This window comes from Mastigoproctus giganteus, chromosome 14 (assembly GCF_048544385.1).
Source record: "Mastigoproctus giganteus isolate SK-2022 chromosome 14, ASM4854438v1, whole genome shotgun sequence".
Lineage (NCBI taxonomy): Eukaryota > Metazoa > Arthropoda > Arachnida > Uropygi > Thelyphonidae > Mastigoproctus > Mastigoproctus giganteus.
In genome coordinates, this window is record NC_143588.1 from 5482713 (window position 1) to 5505135 (window position 22423).

Here is a 22423-nt window from a genome sequence, read left to right on the forward strand (position 1 = left end):
GGAGTGTGCTATAAGCCTAATGACTCTGATGAGTATAATAAGGAACTGTACAGGGAAATAGAGTGGGCCAGTAAATCAGAGTGTCTTATAATGGGAGATTTTAATTTCCCAGATATTGACTGGAATTTGGGGGCTGGTTACTCACACACTAGCAGGGCTTTTGTGGATTTATTGGATGATTGTTTTCTACATCAGCATGTTCGGGAGGCAACTAGAGGGAGTAATACTCTTGATTTGATTATCAGCAGTGATTCTTCATGTATTAAGAATCTACAGATAAATGAACCACTAGGTGGCAGTGATTACAGTGTGCTGAAGTGGGATTTACTCAAAGAGGTAACTACCATTAGGGGTAAAGGGAAGGGTTATTGCTTCCGTAAAGGCGACTACAATGGACTGAGACAGTATTTAAATTCTATACAGTGGGACCAACTGATGATGTTACCAACAGCAAATTCAAAATGGGAAGCATTCAAAGAACTTATCTTTGAAGCTACTAGGCTTTACATACCGACTAAGAAATATTGTTCAAGGTTTAGGCCAAAATGTATGTCAGATGAACTAATGAGGCATATGGCAGAGAAGAAAAATGCATGGGATACATACAAATTAACACATGACACAGAAGCCTATGATAGATACAAGTTGATATGCAACCAAGTTACAAAGGAGGTTAGGCAGGCGAAGGCAGATCACGAGAAATCCTTGGCAAGGGATGCAAAGAAAAACAGCAAAGAGTTCTTTACTTATGTAAACTCTAGAACGAAGGGGATGAATCAGATTGGTCCACTTGATATTGATGGGTCAAGTGTTGATGATCCTGCTCAGGTAGCTAACAAACTAAATGAATATTTTGCATCGACATTCACACATGAGGAGTTATTCAGCAAGGGGAATGCCAGAGGTGTATTCAACTCCAGCAGTAAGCTACAGAATCTTGAAATAACTGGGAGTAAAGTGGAGGAGAAACTGTTGAAGATAAACACAAGAAAGGCACCCGGGGTGGATGGGATCTATCCAGTTATATTAAAGGAGGCAGCAAAGGAAGTAAGCAAACCCTTAGCCATAATTATGAGAGCTTCCTTGGACTCAGGGGAGGTACCCATAGACTGGAAATGTGCAAATGTGACCCCAATTCACAAAGGAGGATCAAAGGCTGACACAAGTAATTATAGACCTGTGAGCTTAACTTCTGTTCCAGGAAAATTAATGGAAGCACTGGTTAAAGAAGCACTGCAGGATCATTTAGACAAGACTTCAGTTATAGCTCAGACACAGCATGGTTTTGTTAAGGGGAAGTCTTGCCTGACCAACTTGATTGGATACTATGATGCAGTCACAAAAGAACTGGATGCAGGGAATAACTTTGATATTATATACTTGGATCTTAGAAAGGCTTTTGATACTGATGCACATGGAAGACTGCTACACAAATTGGAGCAGTGTGACATTGGAGGCAAATTGCTGCTATGGATAAAGGGGTGGTTGAGGGGGAGAAGACAGAGAGTGGTAATCAATGGACACTGCTCATCGTGGACTGATGTTATTAATGGAGTCCCTCAGGGCTCAGTGTTGGGTCCATTATTGTTTTCTGTATTTATAAATGATATTGATGATGGTATATCGGGCTTAATGTCCAAGTTTGCAGACGATACAAAGGTTGGCAGGGTTGTCAAGGACACTACTGGCACTATGCTGCTGCAACAGGATCTGGAAAGGTTGAGCAGATGGGCTGAGAGGTGGCAAATGAAGTTTAACATTGACAAATGTAAAGTACTACACATGGGAAACAGCAACCCCAGAGCAACGTATCAACTCTGTGGTACTACACTGACAGTGGTAGAGAATGAAAGGGACTTGGGGGTGGTTGTGCAGGCAGATATGAAGTTCTCTGAGCAGTGCAGATGGGCTGCAAGAGTAGCTCATGGAGTATTGTCAATGATATACAGGAATTTTTCCAGCAGGGATAAGGAGGTGATTATTCCATTGTATAAGGCGATGGTCAGGCCACACCTAGAGTACTGTATACAGGTCTGGAGGCCTCATTTCAAGAAGGATGTAGAGCTGCTGGAACGAGTACAGAGAAGGGCAACAAGATTAGTGAATGGAACAAAGGGGTGCTCTTACGAAGAAAGGCTTATGTTTTGCAAATTACAGTGTCTGGAGACTAGGCACCAGCGAGGTGATCTGATAGAGGTGTATAAAGCCTTGAATGGTTTAAGCATGCTCAATGCTGATGGGATTCTTCCTCTAGCTCAGAAAAATCACCTGAGAGGGCATAAATTCAAATTGAGGAAAGACAGATGTAGGATAGACGTGCGGAAATTTGCCTTTAGCCAGCGGGTGGTTGGTTGGTGGAACAGACTTCCATCCCTTGTGGTGGAGGTTGATAGCCTAAATAAGTTTAAGGCTCAGCTGGACAGGTATTTTGAACGAACAGAGGGGTGAAGTGGAAGTGGGTTTTTTTTTTTTTTTTTGGCTGATGCTGCATAAACTTGCTTTCTTGCATCAAATGCCTCTACTAATGCTAATGCTAATGGTCTGTAATTACTTGTGTCACCCTTTGATCTCCTTTGTGAATTGGGTCACATTTGTACATCTCTAGTCCATGGGAACTAGAGATGTACAAATGTGTCCTCTGAGTCCACGAAAGCTCTCATAATTATGGCTAAGGATTTACTTCCTTTGCTGCCTCCTTTAATATAACTGGATAGATCCCATCCACCACAGGTGCCTTTCTTATCAGCAAAAGCATGTCATTAGAGCTGCCAACTAAATTAAATTAAATGAACAACACTTAATGGCCCATTTGATGTGGAGTAGAGTTGCAAATGCAAACTCAAATTTATAGCTATTTTTCTTCATTTATACATCCCATAAGTATTTTGTTAATTTTTCTCACTTTCTTCAGTTGTATACCATTAGTTCCTAGTGCCACTTTTTATTTTAAAAAAAAATTATTTAAATAAAAACAACAGTGGCTATCATCAGCATGAAAAATGGCAAAATTATTAATGTTACTTACAAAACCAGATACTGAAAAAAATATAAATCACTGTTGAAATTTCTACAGTGTAACCAAACACATATATATGTATAAAAAGATATTCAAAATACAAGATTTCAAATACTTTAATCTATCAATGACAATATAGAATTCTCTAACACAACTGGGATGAAAAATCTAGCCATATAAAAATTCTTAATTACACGGGCAGTGCAGCTATGAATATTTCTCATTGTTTTTTTTTTTTTTTTTTTTTTTTTTTTTTTTGTGATCAATAGCAGCCTTTTTTCTGTAACTAAAAAAATATTATAATCATAATGGTAGCAATTTTATTTGATTTCTTTTATTTATTTATTTTTATTATTATTATTTTTTTCATTTTGGAATCAAAGTGGCCAAAATTGCTGATTTTCACAAATCAGCAATGACACCATTCACGAGCATGTAATTTTACCACATATGAGGTTTTCTGAGAAATTTTATTGATCATGTTATAAAATAAGAAATAAATTGTCATTTTCATAGTTACAGTAGTTATTTTTTTATAAATTCTTAAAAATGTATTTTTGTCATCTTCACACTCTTCTAATCATTGCTTTCCTAAACAAAATAATTTCAAATAAAAGTGTAACATATTTTCCACATAATCATGCTATAACTAAAATGCTTATCACTAGGGTGAGGGGACCTTTAAACTTTGAAAGGTAAATTAAATAACAAAGTTTCAGGAATAACTACAATTATAAATACTGTGTTTATAAATAATATAAACAGCATCACATTCTGGGACCTGTACTGATCCTTGATCACATGTGCAGATGCCCTTTGTGATCAGGATATCCAGACAAGTAAGAAAACAGAGATGTCATAAGAGAGCAACTGACCCCTGACTGGTCAATGACTTTAATGGTTTCAAAGTTTAAGGTTTCACTGCTTCTGCAAGCAATGAACTCTGTCATTTTATGTCTTCCATACTCCCAACAAGAGAATCCCAGTCACTGTTAGAAGTAGTAAGCATCAGTCCCGGGTGTCAAGTGATAGTGACAAGAGATTTTCTTTGTGTGATAGAGTGTTCTTTGAAAGTAGCAATATAGGTGGCAAAATAAGGGTGGATAGAAATCTACCTAGAGAGCATTTTCATTATGGCACTACTTCATCAACCAGAGCACACTTACTAAAATTAATTGGATTGCTACTGATTAAATACTAAATTCAAAATGATTATTCAATTAATTATTTTTAATTTAGTTTTTTATGAAATACGCTTTAATGGTATGAAAAGGAAATTTTAACCCCTGCCAAAACCAACAGGTTAAAGAACTAGTAGTACAGTCAGTCGTCGTATAACACGTGTTTACACTACATGAATTTGATCATACATGATTTATAAATAGGGGAACGATATCTTATATAACACAAACCGAATTCGCTTATGCACGATTCGCCTTTCTGTTTACAAGAAATGGCAGTCGAACGCAGAATCACCCAAACCGAACGCAACACAATAGGAATGAAGAGAAGATTCTGAAAATGTATTTATGTTTTTTATATTAGTGAAGGGAAAACACATTTCACCATAATAATGTAAAAACCAACACAATTCCAGCTATCGGTATAATCGCAAATGCAATTAAATCGAGTTTATAACAGATTCCACTGGCAGAAACGCAACTGGAAATTGTTTTTATTGTTTTATGGTAGTAACCCCAAAAATGTGCTTTAGTAAAATGTGAGGTGTTAATAGTGTATCTCTGCCTTTACGGTGTTGTTTATTCCGTTGCTACAGCTTTGTTTATGTGTATCAAGCGTGCCTTCTCGTTTTGTAATTGTGCTTTATTCCCTAAAAATGAGTAAAATACTTAAAAGTTGTAAAAAGGAAGTGTCCTAGTGAAGACACTGCAGATTCAGAGAGAAAAAAGAAAAGCAACATCGATAAACAGAGGCGGACTGAGTCAAAAATTCTTATCCGGGAAAATTTATAGTGGCCTCATACTATGGTTTATGGCCAAAATCACAGCGGCCTCCAGCCCACCGGGGTTTCCCTGGTAAGGCTTATGGCCAGTCGGCCTCTGTCTATAGAGAAAAAATATGAAATTATGAAACGCTTTGAGCGAAATGAAAGACCATGTGGTATTGCATGTGCTACAGTCCTAAATGAGGCAACGCCGAGAATTACAAAGAATGCAGAGAAAATAAAAACAACTTTCATAGCAGGAACAACTCAAAGTGTAATTAAAATACATTAGATTAAGACACAAAGAATTGGAAGAGGTGGAATGGCTATCATCTGTTTGGATAGAAAACCAAACAAAAAAACAAGTTTGCTTACGATAGAAGCAAAAGCAGTAGCAATATTTTATTACGTAATAGTCATAATAAAATACTTACGTATTTTATTACAATTATTTATTGTGTTTGGTAATGTTTTGGTTACAAATGTGTGTTCAATCTTGGGTGGTCGGCACTTAACCCTATTTTTCCCATAGGGCCTGTTCTTTAAATTGCACGATTTTGCATTGCACGAGGGTTTCTAGGAACACAACTATCGTGCTATACGAGGACTGACTGTATTAGTACAAGGAACGTTCAAGTATTTATCCTAGAAATATTTGAGTTAGGGATTTGATATCATATATATGTGCAGTACGAAGTTACACAACTTAATGTATATTTATTTGTTTTTAGAGATCTGTTACTGAACTAGGGCCACGAATATAATAAGAAATGGAATTCTGGAGAAGTATGAGGCCCATTCCATTCTAAAATTTCATTATTTTCAAAGCAAAGAAGTGGAAAAAAATGTATACAAGGAAGATTGCCCATCATATAACATTGTGAAAAACAGTTGACATATGGGTAAAGAAAAAAGAAAAAAAAAAACTAAAAAAAATCCCATTTCCCCTAACTGCTGACTCCAACAGATAGTTTGTATAATTCTTCCTTGAATTTAATTAAGGCATCAATTTCCACAACAGAAGCAGTTGCTGGAAGTTTGTTCCAGAATTCGCTGACTCGCTGGCTAAAGGCAAATTTCCACACATCTATTCTACTAATCTACTTTCTCAATGCAAATTTATGATCCCTCATATGTGTAGACTCGTGTGTGCCTGAACTGCTCAGAGAAGTTTATAACAGACTGCACAATTATCCCCAGGTCTTTTTCATTTTCCATTATCCTGAGTGAAGTACCACATAGACTAAATTATTCTGAGGTTACTGCTACACAAATGCAAAGTACTGCTACACATATGCAGTACTTTGCATTTGTCAATGTTAAACTTCAATTGCCATTTCGCTTTTCTAGATCCTGTTCCTGTAGCATACCATCATTACTGTAATTAACCACAATGCTAACCTTTGTGTACCATATGCAAACTTGGACATTAACCTCGATATGTCTTCATAAATATCATTGATAAATACAGAAAACAACGACAAGCCAAACTCCGAATTCTGAGGGACTTCACAAATAGCATTATACCACAAAGAGCAGTGTCATATTGATTAACATCTCTGTCTTCTCCCACTCAACCATCCCATTTTTCCATAGCAGCAAATTCCTCTTAATGCCACACTGCCCCAATTTATACAGCAATCTTTTATGTGTAACAGTATTGAAATCTTTCCTGAAATCCAATTATATGATGTCAGAATCATTTTTTTGCAAGCAGTTCCTTTGTGACCACATCATAGTATAAAATCAAATTGGTCATACATGATTTACCATTAACAAACCCATGATAAGTCTGAATTATAATAGCAGTCTTCTCAAGATAATCCCGCATTATTTCCTTAACCAGTGACTACATAATTTTCTCTGGAACAGAGGTTAAACTAACAGGTCTGTCATTACTCATGTCACCATTTGCTCCCCCTTCATGAACTGGTGATATATTTGCACATCTCCCTGAATCCAAGGATGCTCTCATAATTATGGCTAAGGGTTTGCTTACTTCCTTTGCTGCCTCTATTAATATAAATGAATAGATTCCATTGACCCCAGTTACCTTTATTATGTTTAACTTTGACAATTTCCTTTCCACTTTCCTCAGTTATTTCAAAATCATTTACCTCCCTGTTAAGAGTTTGATAAACTTCTGGCTTCCACGTTCCTAAAGGATATCTCATATATGAACATAGAAGCAAAATACTCATTCAGTTTGACAGAAACCTGAACAGAATCATAAACTGTCGAACTATCGATCTCAAGTGAACGAATTTGATTCATCCCCTTCCTTTTAGTGTTTAGATAAGTAGTAGTAATAGTAGTAATGAAAAAAAAAAAAAAAAAACAATTTCACAAATCCCTTCCCAAAAGTTTATCCAGTTCCTCCTTGAATTTATTTAAGCAATCAACTTCCGTAATGGCAGCTGGAAGTTTGTTCCAGCAATTAATCACCTGCTGGCTGAAGGCAAATTTCTGAACATCTATTCTACAACTGTCTTTTCTCAGTTTCAATCTATGCCCTCCTCTGGTTTGTAATCTGAACAAATGGAAGAATCCCATCTGAATTAAGTGTGCTCAACCCATTCAACATTAATCAGATCACCTCACAGGTGCCTAGTCTCCAGCCACTGCAATTTGCAGAACTTAAGCCTTTCTTGGAAGAGAGGATCCCCTTCGTTCCTCTTGTTGAACTTCTCTGTACATGCTCAAGCAACTCTACATCCTTGTATCTGAATTATTACTTCAGTCTTGTCTAGATGAAGTAACTACAATTACTCCCCATGCAAGGAGAGTAATTTCCTTCATCTTCCTTCCAAATAATGGCAATTTCAACACTTTCTGAATTAAACCTCACCCGGATGCAGCTCTTCCTGAAGAAAACCCCAGGTAAGAGTAGTCGTCTGCATTAAAATAAAATATATATAATATTCCTAAAATTTAATATTCCTTTAAAATTTCCAAAAATAGCTTAAACTATCATTTAAAAATAAAATCCACAAAGTTTATTATAAGTCCATAATGAGATCGCAGATCCTCTACAAGGAAAAATTACAATAAATTATTAACATTTGTCCGATTTTACGAAAATTAGCAGATCTCGACTACTCGAGTCTGTCCAACTGTCTAATAAAGTTTTGAGACTTTAGGACCTCCACATATTTTTTACTCTATGCTTTTTTTTTTTTTATGAAAACCCCAAACACTAGAGGTATCAGAAACTGCAGTACTTAGTACCATGCTTGGGTTGGAGGTAGAGAAGACGAAAGAAGATATTTGTTATTAGACTTCTGTAGACTGTAATTTTCAGGAAATATGTATGAAGGAAGGTTGTTCTAGAAAACGGCAGGTGAATGAATAAACGAGGAAGATGAAAAGTTGGTTCTGTGAGTTTGAAGTTGGACAGTAAATGGATGTAGGTGGCTGTTATTTGGTTTTTAGGAGCATTAGCAACTAAGGCCATATTGCTCTGGGATATGCGGTGGTCATTCCCTGACCTTTCCGCATCCTCCGTATTTGGTGGTGACGGGTTCGAACCCCGGTCTAATCAAGAAGCGTGTGCTACGAACTGCTGCTCCTTCCCACCTGGCTACGGAGGCACCTAATGATGTAGGTGGCATGTGTTCAGACTGTTTTGAAAGAGAGAGCAGGAATTATAGAAACCAATTCAGAAGAACAGATCCCATGGAAGTATCTGCAGAAAGGACATGCAGCAGAAACAGTACGTCTATGAGACAGCGAGTGGAGAGACTCTATTAGACAGGAGACATTAATTAACTTAACTGCCCTCTTCTGAATGGAATCTAGAAGCCTGAGAGGGGTTCTTGGGGCACCATCCCAAATGTGGGAACAATATTCCATGGTAGCTTAGATTTGCAATTTGTACAGAGTGAACAGCTGTTTGGAAGAAAGAAAAGTAATGCTGAGAGCGAAAGACAAAACCAAGTTTTTTAGATGCAGAAGAAGCAATATTTGTAATGTGCTTGTGCCAAGAGAGAGATTAGAAGTCAGGGTAATACCCAAAAGAGATCATTTTGCCTAGAAATCAGTGTCACCAAAGATAAGCAGAAGAATCCTTTTCGCAAGATATAAAACAAGACTAAGTTTTAGAAGGATTGAAATCAACTATGTTAACTTTGCCCCACTGGAGATCAGAATTTAAGGAATTGATAGTGAATATTTGAGAAGTTGAAGCTAATTGAGCAGGGCAAGGTTTCTGAAAATGGAAAGTGGAATGCAATGTGCTATCCTCGACAAAACTATGGATAGGATTTCCAGTCAATGGAAGAAGGTCATTAAAATACAAGAGGAATAGAGTGGGGGAAAGAACTGAACCTTGGGGAACACCAGCATAACCCCACGGGCTGGCATCTGGTGAGTATGGGCTTGGTACTCCCAGGGTCCTGAGCTGGATATCATCATTCTTCTCTTTCTTGGTGATTCCTTTCTTTCTTTCTTTCTCTCTCTCTCTCTCTCTCTCTCTCTCTCTCTCTCTCTTTCTTTCTCAGGGTAACTTGGGAATACTTTTGGCTGGTGCAGCATAAGCCTCAGGCTTCATTCCACCATAGGGCTAATAATAATAATAATAATAATAACTTAGTGGAGAAGTTAGAAGACAGAGAACCATCTACCATCACTCTCAGCGATCAGAGAGAAAACTGGATAAGCAATTACAAAAAACATTTGGCAAACCATAAGATGGAAGCTTGTTTAGAAGACCTTTATGCCAAACACATCAAAAGCCTTTGAGCTGTCAAGGGCAGCTGCTTGTGTTTCACCAAACTTTTCCATTGAATTTGTCCACAAATGGGTAACATAAGCTGATGGAATCCATACTGGAAATCATAGGTCAGACAGAAGGTTTCTAGGTAGTTTAAGATTTGACAGTTAATTGATTTCTTTAATACTTTAGAATGAGTAGAAGTAATTGCAATGGGACGATAATTGGTTGGGAGGGATTTGTCACCCATTTTAGGAACTGGCTGAATATGAGCAAATTTCCAAGCAGAAGGAAAAACACCTTTGGAATAAGAAAGTGAAAAAAGGTGGCAAAGAATACGAGTAAGTTCAGGAGCACAGGTTTTAAGAACAAGTGGAGAAATACCATCAGGACCTGGAGCTTTATTGCCATCAAGATTCGTCAAAATCCTTCTGACATTTTTTTGACGGAAGACCACAGGAGGCATTGAATGGAACGTGTTGGGAATGGTGGGAGGTGTTTTACCAAGATCATTAATACATGAGTTGGAAGAATGGGATGCTAGCAGGTCAGCTTTATCCTTGGCCAAAGTGACAACAGAACCATCTGGTTTTGACAGAGGTGGGAGCAGAGATGGGTAAAAGTTGCGGCCAATAGCTTTGGCAAGAGACCAGAATGCTCGGCTACCATTAGGGCAAGTTTTATACCCTTAGCCTGTTCAATATCCAGTTTGGACTGATTAATAACTGCTTTACAATTGTTGCGAGCTTTGGTGTAGGCTGAAAATGAAACTGAAGAAATGAAAACAAGCCAACTACAATATTCAAAGGTACTTCTCTTGAACACCCTTAGCACATTTATTGAAAAACCAAGGTTTAGATATTTTAAAGTGGAGTGTGGAATAAAGGATTCCGTTCCTACAAGAATAATTTCACTGACACGATCTGAGCAAACACTGACATCAAAAGTTTTGAAATAGTAATCTGACCAAGGAAAAGAAGAAAATAAATCTTGCAGGTCATCCCATTTTGCATTCTTGTAATGTCAAACAATACGAGGTTGGGAATAGCCATTAGATAAAGGCTCCATTGGAGAAGAGACAATCACGAAGTTGTGATCTGTAGTGCCTAAAGGACAAGTCACTTCAACTGTGTACTTAGAAGGGTTGTTTGTGAGAAAAAAATCAAGCGTGTTGGCTGTATGGTTCGGATTAGGTAAATGAATAATCTGTGCAAGGTCATTAGTAATTGCAAAAGCCTCAGCATCTCGACCAGCTGGGTTGGTGTGACTAGAAAACCGAAGCCAGCTTGAGTTGTGAACATTAAAATCATCAAGGAAAATTACCTCACTGTTAGGAAAGTTGGACTGGAGGAAGTCAAAGAGATCCAAGTGATTAGTGGAGTTGGGAGAATGGTAGAAACAACAAATGAATTTGACACAATGAGGTAGAGAGATTTTAAGCCAGAGAAGATTGAAAAGAGGAGATTTCAAATTACCAAATCTCTGACAGGGAATATCGGAATGGATATATGCACAAGTACCAACTTTGAGGCAAAAAAAATGACACAGCGAATAATTCGGGCATCTGAGATGAGCAGTAGTTGAATCAACCGATAAATGAGATTCTGTCAGAAAAAGTACATGGGGTTTGGCAGACTGCAAGTGGAAATGGACATCGTTGAGATTATAACTGAGACCACGTATATTTGTGAAATGAACTAGGAAGTGTTTGGGAGGTTTAGATCTTTTCGCAGACAAGCTTGCTTGCTCTATTATTTTGACAATTCATGGTGTATTCAATAGTAAGAAAAAGTGGGGGGGGGGGACATGCTGTATGAAGTGTAATGAAATTTTTGGATATGGCATACACATGGTAACGATATACCCTGATCCTTGACATAACGTGGCCTCAACAATGCTCCCCCGCATACACACTACTCAGACTCCCTCCAGTCACTGTCTGGCAGAGTAGAGGTAGCAAGATTATACAGTAGCTGATCCAGAAGCCTCCTAAAGAGTTACCAATAGGTTCGGTCTGGTGTTCTAACTAGTGGTTGGCCTGCAAACACTATTTTAGAGCTGTATCCTTGAAATGTAAGGAAGATTGGATCTTGCCGTGATGTTCATCAGTCATACTACATGATTGAAGAAATGCGGAAGGGTTAACCAGAACTTAGCTCTGGAGACAAAACATGGGTTCCACTACTTCAAGCCTCCAATAAGCAAAGTGGTGGTATTTCGCTGCTTTATGAGAGTCATCTACCACCTAGTATTGCCTGGTTAACCCAGAGGGGTGGCATTACTCCATGTGGTGTGGGCACCACACCTTGATCCCTGCTTACGTTGGTTCACACCTGGGTTGTCACCCACAGTGTGCTTATGCATGGAGGTTATACCCCAGGATTACTAACAGTTCCACCATCATGAAGGTGCAAGCAGAGGATTTGGCTGTTACAGACCATCTGGACTTTGCCAAAATTGGGTCCACTTGACTTGAATTCACCCAAATATCAGTTCCATCAGCGTTTTAGACTCCCAGATAGCAAGTATAGCCTGTCTGGCATATCTGAGAAAATGTCTCAAGGAACATGGCATTGCTAGTAAATTAAGTTGGGGATTTATGGGGCCCCAGAAAAAAGTAGGATTTAAATTACTGATAACAATTCCCAGTTACATTAGCCAGTGAGTCATTAATTGCTAGAACATGTTGCCCTTGCATGTAGTTGAGGATGATAGTTTGAACAAATTCAGAGGTCAACTGGATAGTTAGCTATGTGAGGAGGGAAACGTATAATTTGTATTTTCCTATCTACTTGGTGTTCATTTGTTTTTTTGCCAGTGCAGCAAAAGCTTGTGGCTTCCTTGCACTATATGGCAAATACTATTACTAAGCACCTCACCCACATGGAGCACTGCAAGGGAACAGCTAATCGTGAACTAGCAGGTACTGAATATGCAAATGGATGCAAAGTTTCTTTAAAGAATCATACCCACATTTCAAATAAGTCTTGATCCTATCGCAGGGCAAGGGAAGGAAACATTTTGAAATTCAGTTAACACTAGCAGTAAGAACCACCCACTGATTAATCCTAGTCCAGGACTCATTAGAATTCTTGGATGTCTTGTAGAAGCAGGGGCTAAAGTGGTGTAATTAGGATTAGGCCCATTACTCACCAGGATTCTCCATGCACTCAGAGTTTCCATGGGTCATGGTGCACATATACACATGCCAGATTCCAATGATGAAATTCTGGAACCAAGGTATGGGTGTTAGATCACATGTCGAGTTCATGATAGGTGCACGTGTTGTTCCAATAGCATATCCTGAGTACTGTCATTTTCACCTTACCAATTTTTGTATTATCTGAATACTGCTGATGTTGTTTTTTGGTTTTTAGGAGCATTAGCAACTAAGGCCATATTGCTATGCGGATATGTTGTGGTCATTGCCTGACCTTTCCGCATCCTCCGTATTTGGTGGTCACAGGCTCAAACCCCGGTCTAATCAAGAAGCGTGTGTCCTGCCCACCTGGCTATGGAGGTGCTAATACTGCTGACTCAGACTTAAACAGCAAACTTAGACAGGATAAAAGTTAATGCTTAACCATCAATTCTGTTTTAAGTTTAAATTGAGAGATATCACACATTAGGCGCCTCCGTAGCCAGGTGGGAAGGAGCAGCAGTGCGTAGCACACGCTTCTTGATTAAACTGGGGTTCGAGCCCGTCACCACCAAATACGGAGGATGCAAAAAGGTCAGGGAATGACCACCGCATATCCCAGAGCAATATGGCCTTAGTTGCAAATGCTCTAAAACCCAAATAAAATATCACACATTGTGACATGACAGCATCCAAACCTTAGTCTTCTGTAGTGGATTTAGAATTAAAACCTATACTTAAAAATAACTACAGTGAAACCTCTATATTCATCATTAACCGGTTCCTGAGGGATGGATGAATACTGAATCGGACGAATATAGAATCAATTTTTTCCAGAGGAATTAACTAAAATTGGAATAATCCGTTCCCAGCCACGAACCTGGTACATAAATAAAAATTTAACCAGAACTTTACCTTTACTGAGTGATGATGGCAGAAGTTGAAGAAGAGGAAAGGAATTATGTATTATTTAGAAGGGGAGTCACCTTCCATTAAAACATCAGGTACTGTAACTCCAATTCTGATGATTGATGTTGTTTTTGTCCCTTTTCCGATGATTCACTAGCACTCGATTTAGCAAAGAACTGGTCCAATGTTGTCTGTTTTTTAAAATTTTCCGAAAGTAGCCAATCACATTATCATTGAATGAATTTATATTTTGATTAACTACGGCAATGTTCAGACAATACTGTACATTTTGGCCCAATTGGACAGCATTTCCTTAATGTCAGCAGTTTGAATTTCCTCAGCTGCTTCAGCTTCCTGGTTTTATGAAGGTCCAACAGTTTTTCTGTGGTGAACTCCCTTCTATGGTCCTCCACCAATTCCAATTCCTCTACATCCTCACTATCAACCTCCAATCTCATGGACCTGACCAGAGACACAATTTCATCAACAACAGGCTCTGACCCAAAACCTTTAAAGTCTCTTTCTGACACACACTCTGGCCACAGTTTCCTCCAGGCCGAGTTCATTGTCCTGGAAGACACTTTCCTCCCATGTCTTATCAATTATCCTCAAAAAAATGGAGGATATTGAAGTGATTTTTCCAAAATTTTCTCAATGTAAGTTCTGTCTCCAACGACACTTCAAAACACCTTTGAAACAGGGCTTTTGTATAAAGTTTTTTAAAACAGGCAATGACCTGCTGATCCATGGGTTGGATTAGGGGAGTTGTGTTTGGTGGTAGATATTTAATTCGAATAAAACTGTATTCCCCTGCCAAATCATCTTCCAAGCCAGGGGGATGAGCAGGAGCATTGTCAAAAACCAAGAGGGCCTTTTACAGGTAAATTATAACTTTCTAGATAAGCTTTCACACTTGGGGCAAACACTTTGTGAATCCACTCCAGGAAAAACTGTCTTGTTACCAAAGCCTTACTGTTAGCCCTCCACATCACATTTAGTTTATTTTTTATGATATTGTTCTTCTTAAAAATTCTCAGATTTTCTGAATGATAAACAAACGATGGTTTAATTTTGCAGCCCCCACTAGCGTTACCACATAGCAAGAGCGTTAATCTGTCTTTCATTGGTTTGTGTCTGGGCGATGCTTTTTCCTCTTTTGTGATGTAGGTTCTTCTAGGCATTTTTTTCCAGAATAGGCCCGTCTCATCACAATTAAAAACTTGTTCAGAGATAAATCCCTCAGTGTCTATATAGTTTTTAAAATCTTCAACAAACTTTTTAGCATCTTCTGCATTCGAGCTTGAAGCCTCTCCATGCCTAACTACAATATGAATGCTTGTTCACCTTTTAAATTTTTTGAACGAGCCCCTAATTGCCATGAAATCACCGCTGGTTCCTGGGTTCTTTTGCTGTAGGTCATCATATAACTGCTTTGATTTTCGTCGATGACAGATTCTGAAATACTATCACCAGCCAATTGCTTTTCACTAATCCATACTAATAAAAGATTTTCCATGTCTTCATATGTTTGTGATCTTTTAGTAGCAAGAATTTTTACACCTTTTGCCACATCAGCCGCTTTAATTGCTTCTTTATTTTTAATTATGCTGCTTACCATAGTTCTCGGCATGTTAAATTCTACTGCTAAGATGGAAACATGTTCCACTTTCAAACTTAGCAGTGATTTCTTTTTTTCAACTCAATTGTGGTTCTTACAGCTTTCCTTTTTGGTTGTTTTTCTTCACTACACTTTTTTTGGGGCCATGGTCACTTTTTTTTACAAAGATAACTGAAAAAATTGCAAAATAAAAATAAAAAAAAAAGAGGTGATACGCACTGAACAATCGCACAAGGCAGACTGCTGGGCTATTGCACGGAGCTGGCTGACTGCGTGGGTGATTGCACAAGGCTAGGATGACCACGTATGTGGTGGGTGTTTCACGACGAATATTGGATTTTTGGACGAATTTTTTGCTGAAGAAATGTGACAAATATAGGGGCTGACGAATATAGAGGTTCCACTGTATTAATTAATAACATCTTATTATAATTAACATTATCAAGGAATAACTACACAGAGTTCTCAGCCCATGGCACAACATAAAGACTCATGGAGAGGGGATAGAACATGTGATGTCAAATTTAAACTGAAAATTTAATTGTTAAATGTTAACTGGTAACCCCTTCTAATAATCCCCCCCTCTTTTTTAAGACCAAGTCAGTGAAATGTTTCCATTTGTAATCTCCATCCTGACTTAAATCATGCCTTGAATGAACAAGCTATAACTGCACAAAAAATCTATACTAAAAGAAAAAGATAAAATATAAATGTAGTTAAATAAAAAAGGTAACTTATTAACATCCAGCTACATCCTTTTCATGTTCAGATGAGATAATCTTACCTCCTACCCTAGCAAACACACTCCATTCTGCTCAATACCTCTCACGGTCTTTGACAAAAAGATGTAAGAATTCTGAATAATCTTCATATCAAGAAAGTTGCATGAAAGGCCCTGATGGCATTTTTCTACTTGTTCTCAAAACTTGTGCTTCAGAGCTTGCACTCCCTTTTACACTTTCTCATTTATAGTAATTTTCTTTCTACATGGAAATTTGCTCATATCGAGTCAGTTCTGAAAAAAGAGTGACAAATCCCTCCTTTCCAAATATCATCCCATTGCACTTCCCTCTATTTTTTTAAAATTAATACAGAAATCCATCATCCACCAACTTCTAACCTTACCTCAAAAAATTCTGATTAATTATTGTCATAATGAATTACACAAGTGTTGGTGATACCTTGGCTTATGTCACTCATTTTTAACAAGTTCAGTGGAAAAGTTGATGAACTCAAGCATCCACTCTTGTCATTTCCAAGGCTTTTGATCATGTTTGAAATAAAGGTCTTTTAATAATTTTCTATCTTAGGGAGCACTGACTGTTTTATTGGGATTTTTGTATTTGAGTAGCCAGTTTTTCTCTAAGACTGCTCATTGTGGGTGATGGTTCTCCATTATGAATTTGAGCTTTGTTTGTTTTATCAAGGAGCTGAGTATATACTTGTTGTGTAAACACAAGTATTTACTCAGCTGCTTGAAATATGGCCTCGGCAGTACTGTCCCCAAATACACACTACTTAGACTTCCACCAGTAATGAGTTGGCAGAGTACACAAAGCACATGCATACAGTAACTGATGAAGGAGTTAGTTTCAGTCCTGCAAAAATCATTTTAGAATGTACCCACAAAATGTACGGTATACTGGATCTCATGATGGTATCTACCATACTTCAAAAGACATAACCCATGTCACATGAAAGATGCATATACAAAGTTACAATATAAAAATAAAAGCATTTAGTACCTGACTGAGTAATATTTTCTAATGGTCCATGAATGGTTTCCAAACATTCCTCAGATAGTTTGGTGGAAGTTTCCATTTTGTCAGCTAGACTGTCTTCTCTACTTTTTTGTTTCTTTAGGACCTTTATCCAAAATAAATTTATGTATTATTGTTCGTAATTCACTTATACAAATAAAACAATAGAGAAAAAAATTAAAATACATTTTATGATATGTATTACAAAAACATATTATAATAGTGAAAATAATATTCATTAATTCTTCTAGTAGTGGCAAACAATGCAAGAAAGCAAGCTTATACAGAATCAGCCAAAAAAAAACATAAATAAATAAAATAAAAAATAATCAAAATTAAAACTAGGGGGGAAAATGCTCACAATATCACCTATCCATCCTCTATAATAATTTGACTACTTTTCTTTCTTGAATTTATTCACACTATTCTACAACACCAGATGGAGGTTTGTACCAGCAATTAACTACTTACTGGCTGAAAAGCAACCAAATGTCCCCTTCATGTGTGGGGGCATTTGGTTGTGTTTTTGAATAGATGGAATCTTTCCTCTTGAGCAAGAGGAAAGATTGTCCATTCAAAGTCTTAAACACCTCACTCAGATCTCCTTGCAGGTGCCTAGTCTCCAGATGTTACAATTTATAGAACTGAAGACCTTCCTGGTAAAAGCACACTTTTGTTCTCACTAATTTTGTTGCTCTCTTGCGCTTCCAACAGATACACATCCTCCCTAAAATGAGGCTTCCAAACCTATATGCAGTACTCAAGATGTGGCCTTACTATTGCTTTGTACAATGGGATAATCATCTGATTTTCCCTCCTGGCAAAATTTCTGTTTATCATTGAAAACCCCATGAGCTATCTTTGGCAGCCTGTCTCCACAGTTCAGAGAACTTCATACTTGACTGCAAAACTATCTCAGGCCTTAGAAGTGGCAACTGGAGTTTAACATTGACATACTGTATGTTGAATGGGCTGAAAACTGACAATTGGAGTTTAACATTGACAAATATCAAACTTCAACTGCCACTTCTCAGTCCATCTGTCTAATTCTTCTAGATTTTGTTGCAGTAACATGCCCTGATTATTGTCATTAAACACCCTGACAATCTGTATCATCTGCAAACTTAGATAGTAAGCTTGAAATGCCTTCACCAATATGATTAAAAAATTATTGTTGCATTTTATAATAAACATAAAACACAGCAATAGATACTGTACTTAATCCTGGATGATTCCACTAATAACATTAGTCCCAGAAGAATAGTTCCAATAATACAACTATCTGTCTTCTGCCACTCAACCATTCCCTCATCCACACGGATGCTTGAGTGGGAGAAGACAGAGTTATTTAACTGATAACATGAAATACCTATATTGGGATTTTGATTTCTTGGGATTGGAAATGCACAAAAGTCTCTTCAGTTTACAAAGGCAGTTGTATTGATCAAATCAGTAATCACATACTTATAAGTTTAACTTATATGATAAGGAAAATTACTGTATTTTCGTTAAGGATATAATGCAGGAACAATGGACAGGAAAAGATACTGCACAAGAGATGTGGAATGGGTTTGTTAAAGGTAAATCATATATAACTAATTTTATGACCTATGATGAGATTGTTACCAAGGAACTGGAGCAAAAAACGAATTCTTAAATAGTATATTTAGACTAATAAAATTTAATTTAAATAAAATAAGTGAATTAAAAAACAACTTTGACATGAATAGAGAAGCAGCAGCAGCCAATTTTAGTTTAGTAAATTATCTTAATTTCCAACAAAGGTTAGTGATCCATTTTGTTTTTCACATCAGGCAATATACATGCTGAGAACATTTTATGAACTACCGAAGAACGCTTAGAAAGAAACATTATTGATTTAATATCAGAGAGTAATGTCAGTGTGACATGAGAGAAATACAAAATTTACCAAATGAACTTTATAACAACTTATTTGCTGTAATTTGTAAATATTGAGGTAAACTCCTCTTATTATTTTACAAGTAATTTGTGAATGTATCCCCAATTCACAAAGGGGAAAGTTTAAAGGGTTACACGAGTAATTACAGACCTCTTAGCTTAACTTTTGGGCCTCAAGTGACCAAGCGATCTCTCTAGTGTGATTTCTAGTGTTTTTTCTAGGGAGAGTACTAATGTGTTTTCACAAACCCTCCTCCACAATGTTACTGCTGTTTGCACACATCATCATGTGAGCTGCCTCCTCCACTAGCAACAGTACTGCTATGTCCACGCAAAATACTGCTCTCCTCTTCTGATCACTTAGTCATTGGTTGGCACTGCTCCTGCCTCTGCATGGCAGGGCCTGGGGGGACAAAGAACCCTCAGGACAAAGTAAAAATGGACATTAATGATTTTTCAAAATTAGAGCCAAAGAGCTCTCAATATAACAATCATGAAACCGATCATGACTTCTCACTGTTGAAATGACTAAAAAAGGATGCAAACAAGCAGGAATCTCCAGCTTTCCTGATAATCCATTCTCTGTTGGCACAACCCGTTCACAAGCCCTCATACAACAATGCCTTTAAAATGTAGCAGCATCACCGAAAATGAAGAAATATCTCCAATCTGGGACTTATTAATAGAGGACTCTCACCCAAGACACTCTGAGCTACTGTTAAGACTAACTTTTTTAAGTAGAATTCCAATTCAAGTCACCCAAATAACACACTGAATTCTTCCAAGGGCGTGATCACTGAATGGGAGCTATTAAATCGAAACAGTGTTAGGTGGGTCGGAAAAAAGCTAGCTTGGGGGGAGACAAAGACCAATAGATTGACAGTAGGCACTGGCAGAGGTGAAAGAGATTCTTGCACTGCTTCTATTAGAATGAGCAGAAGCCTGAAAAACAAGATGCATGGTATTTCAGAGACTGCTGGGAGCCATTGCGGTACAAGTAAACACATGGGTTGTGTTAGGGTAGCTAAGAATAGAAACAGGTGCAGGTATACTTGCGTGTACACCAATGCTAGGAGTTTAGTAAATAAATTTGATGAATTTGAGGTATTGCTCAAAACATCAAAGGCAGATATTGTTGGGATATCAGAGACGTGGTGTCACACAGATATAAGGGATGCAGAACTGCAATTTGGGGAGTACAACGTCTACAGAAAGGATAGGAAGGGGGGAGGGGTTATGCTATTAGTTAAGAAACACATAAAAACCAAGGAAGTGAAGCCAGTCGACATCGCCAGACAGTGCAGTGTTGAGTCAGTTTGGTGTGACATAAGCATTGGGAGATCAAAATTGAGAGTAGGAGTGTGCTATAGGCCTAATGACTCTGATGAGTATAATAAGGAACTGTACAGGGAAACAGAGTGGGCCAGTAAATCAGAGAGTCTTATAATGGGAGATTTTAATTTCCCAGATATTGACTGGAATTTGGGGGCTGGTTACTCACACACTAGCAGGGCTTTGGTGGATTTATTGGATGATTGTTTTCTACATCAGCATGTTCGGGAGGCAACTAGAGGGAGTAATACTCTTGATTTGATTATCAGCAGTGATTCTTCATGCATTAAGAATCTGCAGACAAATGAACCACTAGTTGGCAGTGATCACAGTGTGCTGAAGTGGGATTTACTCAAAGAGGTAACTACCATTAGGGGTAAAGGGAAGGGTTATTGCTTCCGTAAAGGCGACTACGATGGACTGAGACAGTATTTAAATTCTATACAGTGGGACCAACTGATGATGCCAACAGCAAATTCAAAATGGGAAGCATTCAAAGAACTTATCTTGGAAGCTACTAGGCTTTACATACCAACTAAGAAATATTGTTCAAGGTTTAGGCCAAAATGGATGTCAGATGAATTAATGAGGCATATGGCAGAGAAGAAAAATGCATGGGACACAGAAGCCTATGATAGATACAAGTTGATATGCAACCAAGTTACAAAGGAGGTTAGGCAGGCAAAGGCAGATTACGAGAAATCCTTGTCAAGGGATGCAAAGAAAAACAGCAAAGAGTTCTTTACTTATGTAAACTCTAGAAGGAAGGGGATGAATCAGATTGGTCCATTTGATATTGATGGGTCAACTGTTGATGATCCTGCTCAGGTAGCTAACAAACTAAATGAATATTTTGCATCGACATTCACACGTGAGGAGTTATTCAGCAAGGGGAATGCCAGAGGTGTATTCAACTCTAGCAGTAAGCTACAGAATCTTGAAATAACTGGGAGTAAAGTGGAGGAGAAACTGTTGAAGATAAACACAAGAAAGGCACCCGGGGTGGATGGGATCTATCCAGTTATATTAAAGGAGGCAGAAAAGGAAGTAAGCAAACCCTTAGCCATAATTATGAGAGCTTCCTTGGACTCAGGGGAGGTACCCATAGACTGGAAATGTGCAAATGTGACCCCAATTCACAAAGGAGGATCAAAGGCTGACACAAGTAATTATAGACCTGTGAGCTTAACTTCTGTTCCAGGAAAATTAATGGAGGCACTGGTTAAAGAAGCACTGCAGGATCATTTAGACAAGACTTCAGTTATAGCTCAGACACAGCATGGTTTTGTTAAGGGGAAGTCTTGCCTGACCAACTTGATTGGATACTATGATGCAGTCACAAAAGAACTGGATGCAGGGAATAACTTTGATATTACATACTTGGATCTTAGAAAGGCTTTTGATACTGTTGCACATGGAAGACTGCTACACAAATTGGAGGCAAATTGCTGCTATGGATAAAGGGGTGGTTGAGGGGGAGAAGACAGAGAGTGGTAATCAATGTACACTGCTCATCGTGGACTAATGTTATTAGTGGAGTCCCTCAGGGCTCAGTGTTGGGTCCATTTTTGTTTTCTGTATTTATAAATGACATTGATGATGGTATATCAAGCTTAATGTCCAAGTTTGCAGATGATACAAAGGTTGGCAGGGTTGTCAAGGACACTACTGACACTATTCTGCTGCAACAGGATCTGGAAAGGTTGAGCAGATGGGCTGAGAGGTGCCAAATGAAGTTTAACATTGACAAATGTAAAGTACTACACATGGGAAACAGCAACCCCAGAGCAACGTATCAACTCTGTGGTACTACACTGACAGTGGTAGAGAATGAAAGGGACCTGGGGGTGGTTGTGCAGGCAGATATGAAGTTCTCTGACAGTGCAGACGGGCTGCAAGAGTAGCTCATGGAGTATTGTCAATGATATACCGGAATTTTTCCAGCAGGGATAAGGAGGTGATTATTCCATTGTATAAGGCAATGGTCAGGCCACACCTAGAGTACTGTATACAGGTCTGGAGTCCTCATTTCAAGAAGGATGTAGAGCTGCTGGAACGAGTACAGAGAAGGGC

The 22423-nt window shown here is 38.1% G+C and overlaps 1 protein-coding gene across 1 annotated transcript in view; it reads right to left on the bottom strand.

Moving 5' to 3' along the window:
• The window catches only part of LOC150074956 (uncharacterized), a 735724-nt gene that overhangs the window by 258487 nt on the left and 454814 nt on the right, over positions 1–22423 (bottom strand). Inside the window, exon 14 of the mRNA XM_090389002.1 lies at positions 17084–17204. Within this exon, the coding sequence (XP_090245128.1) occupies positions 17084–17204 (121 nt within the window). The remainder of the gene's footprint in view (positions 1–17083; positions 17205–22423) is intronic.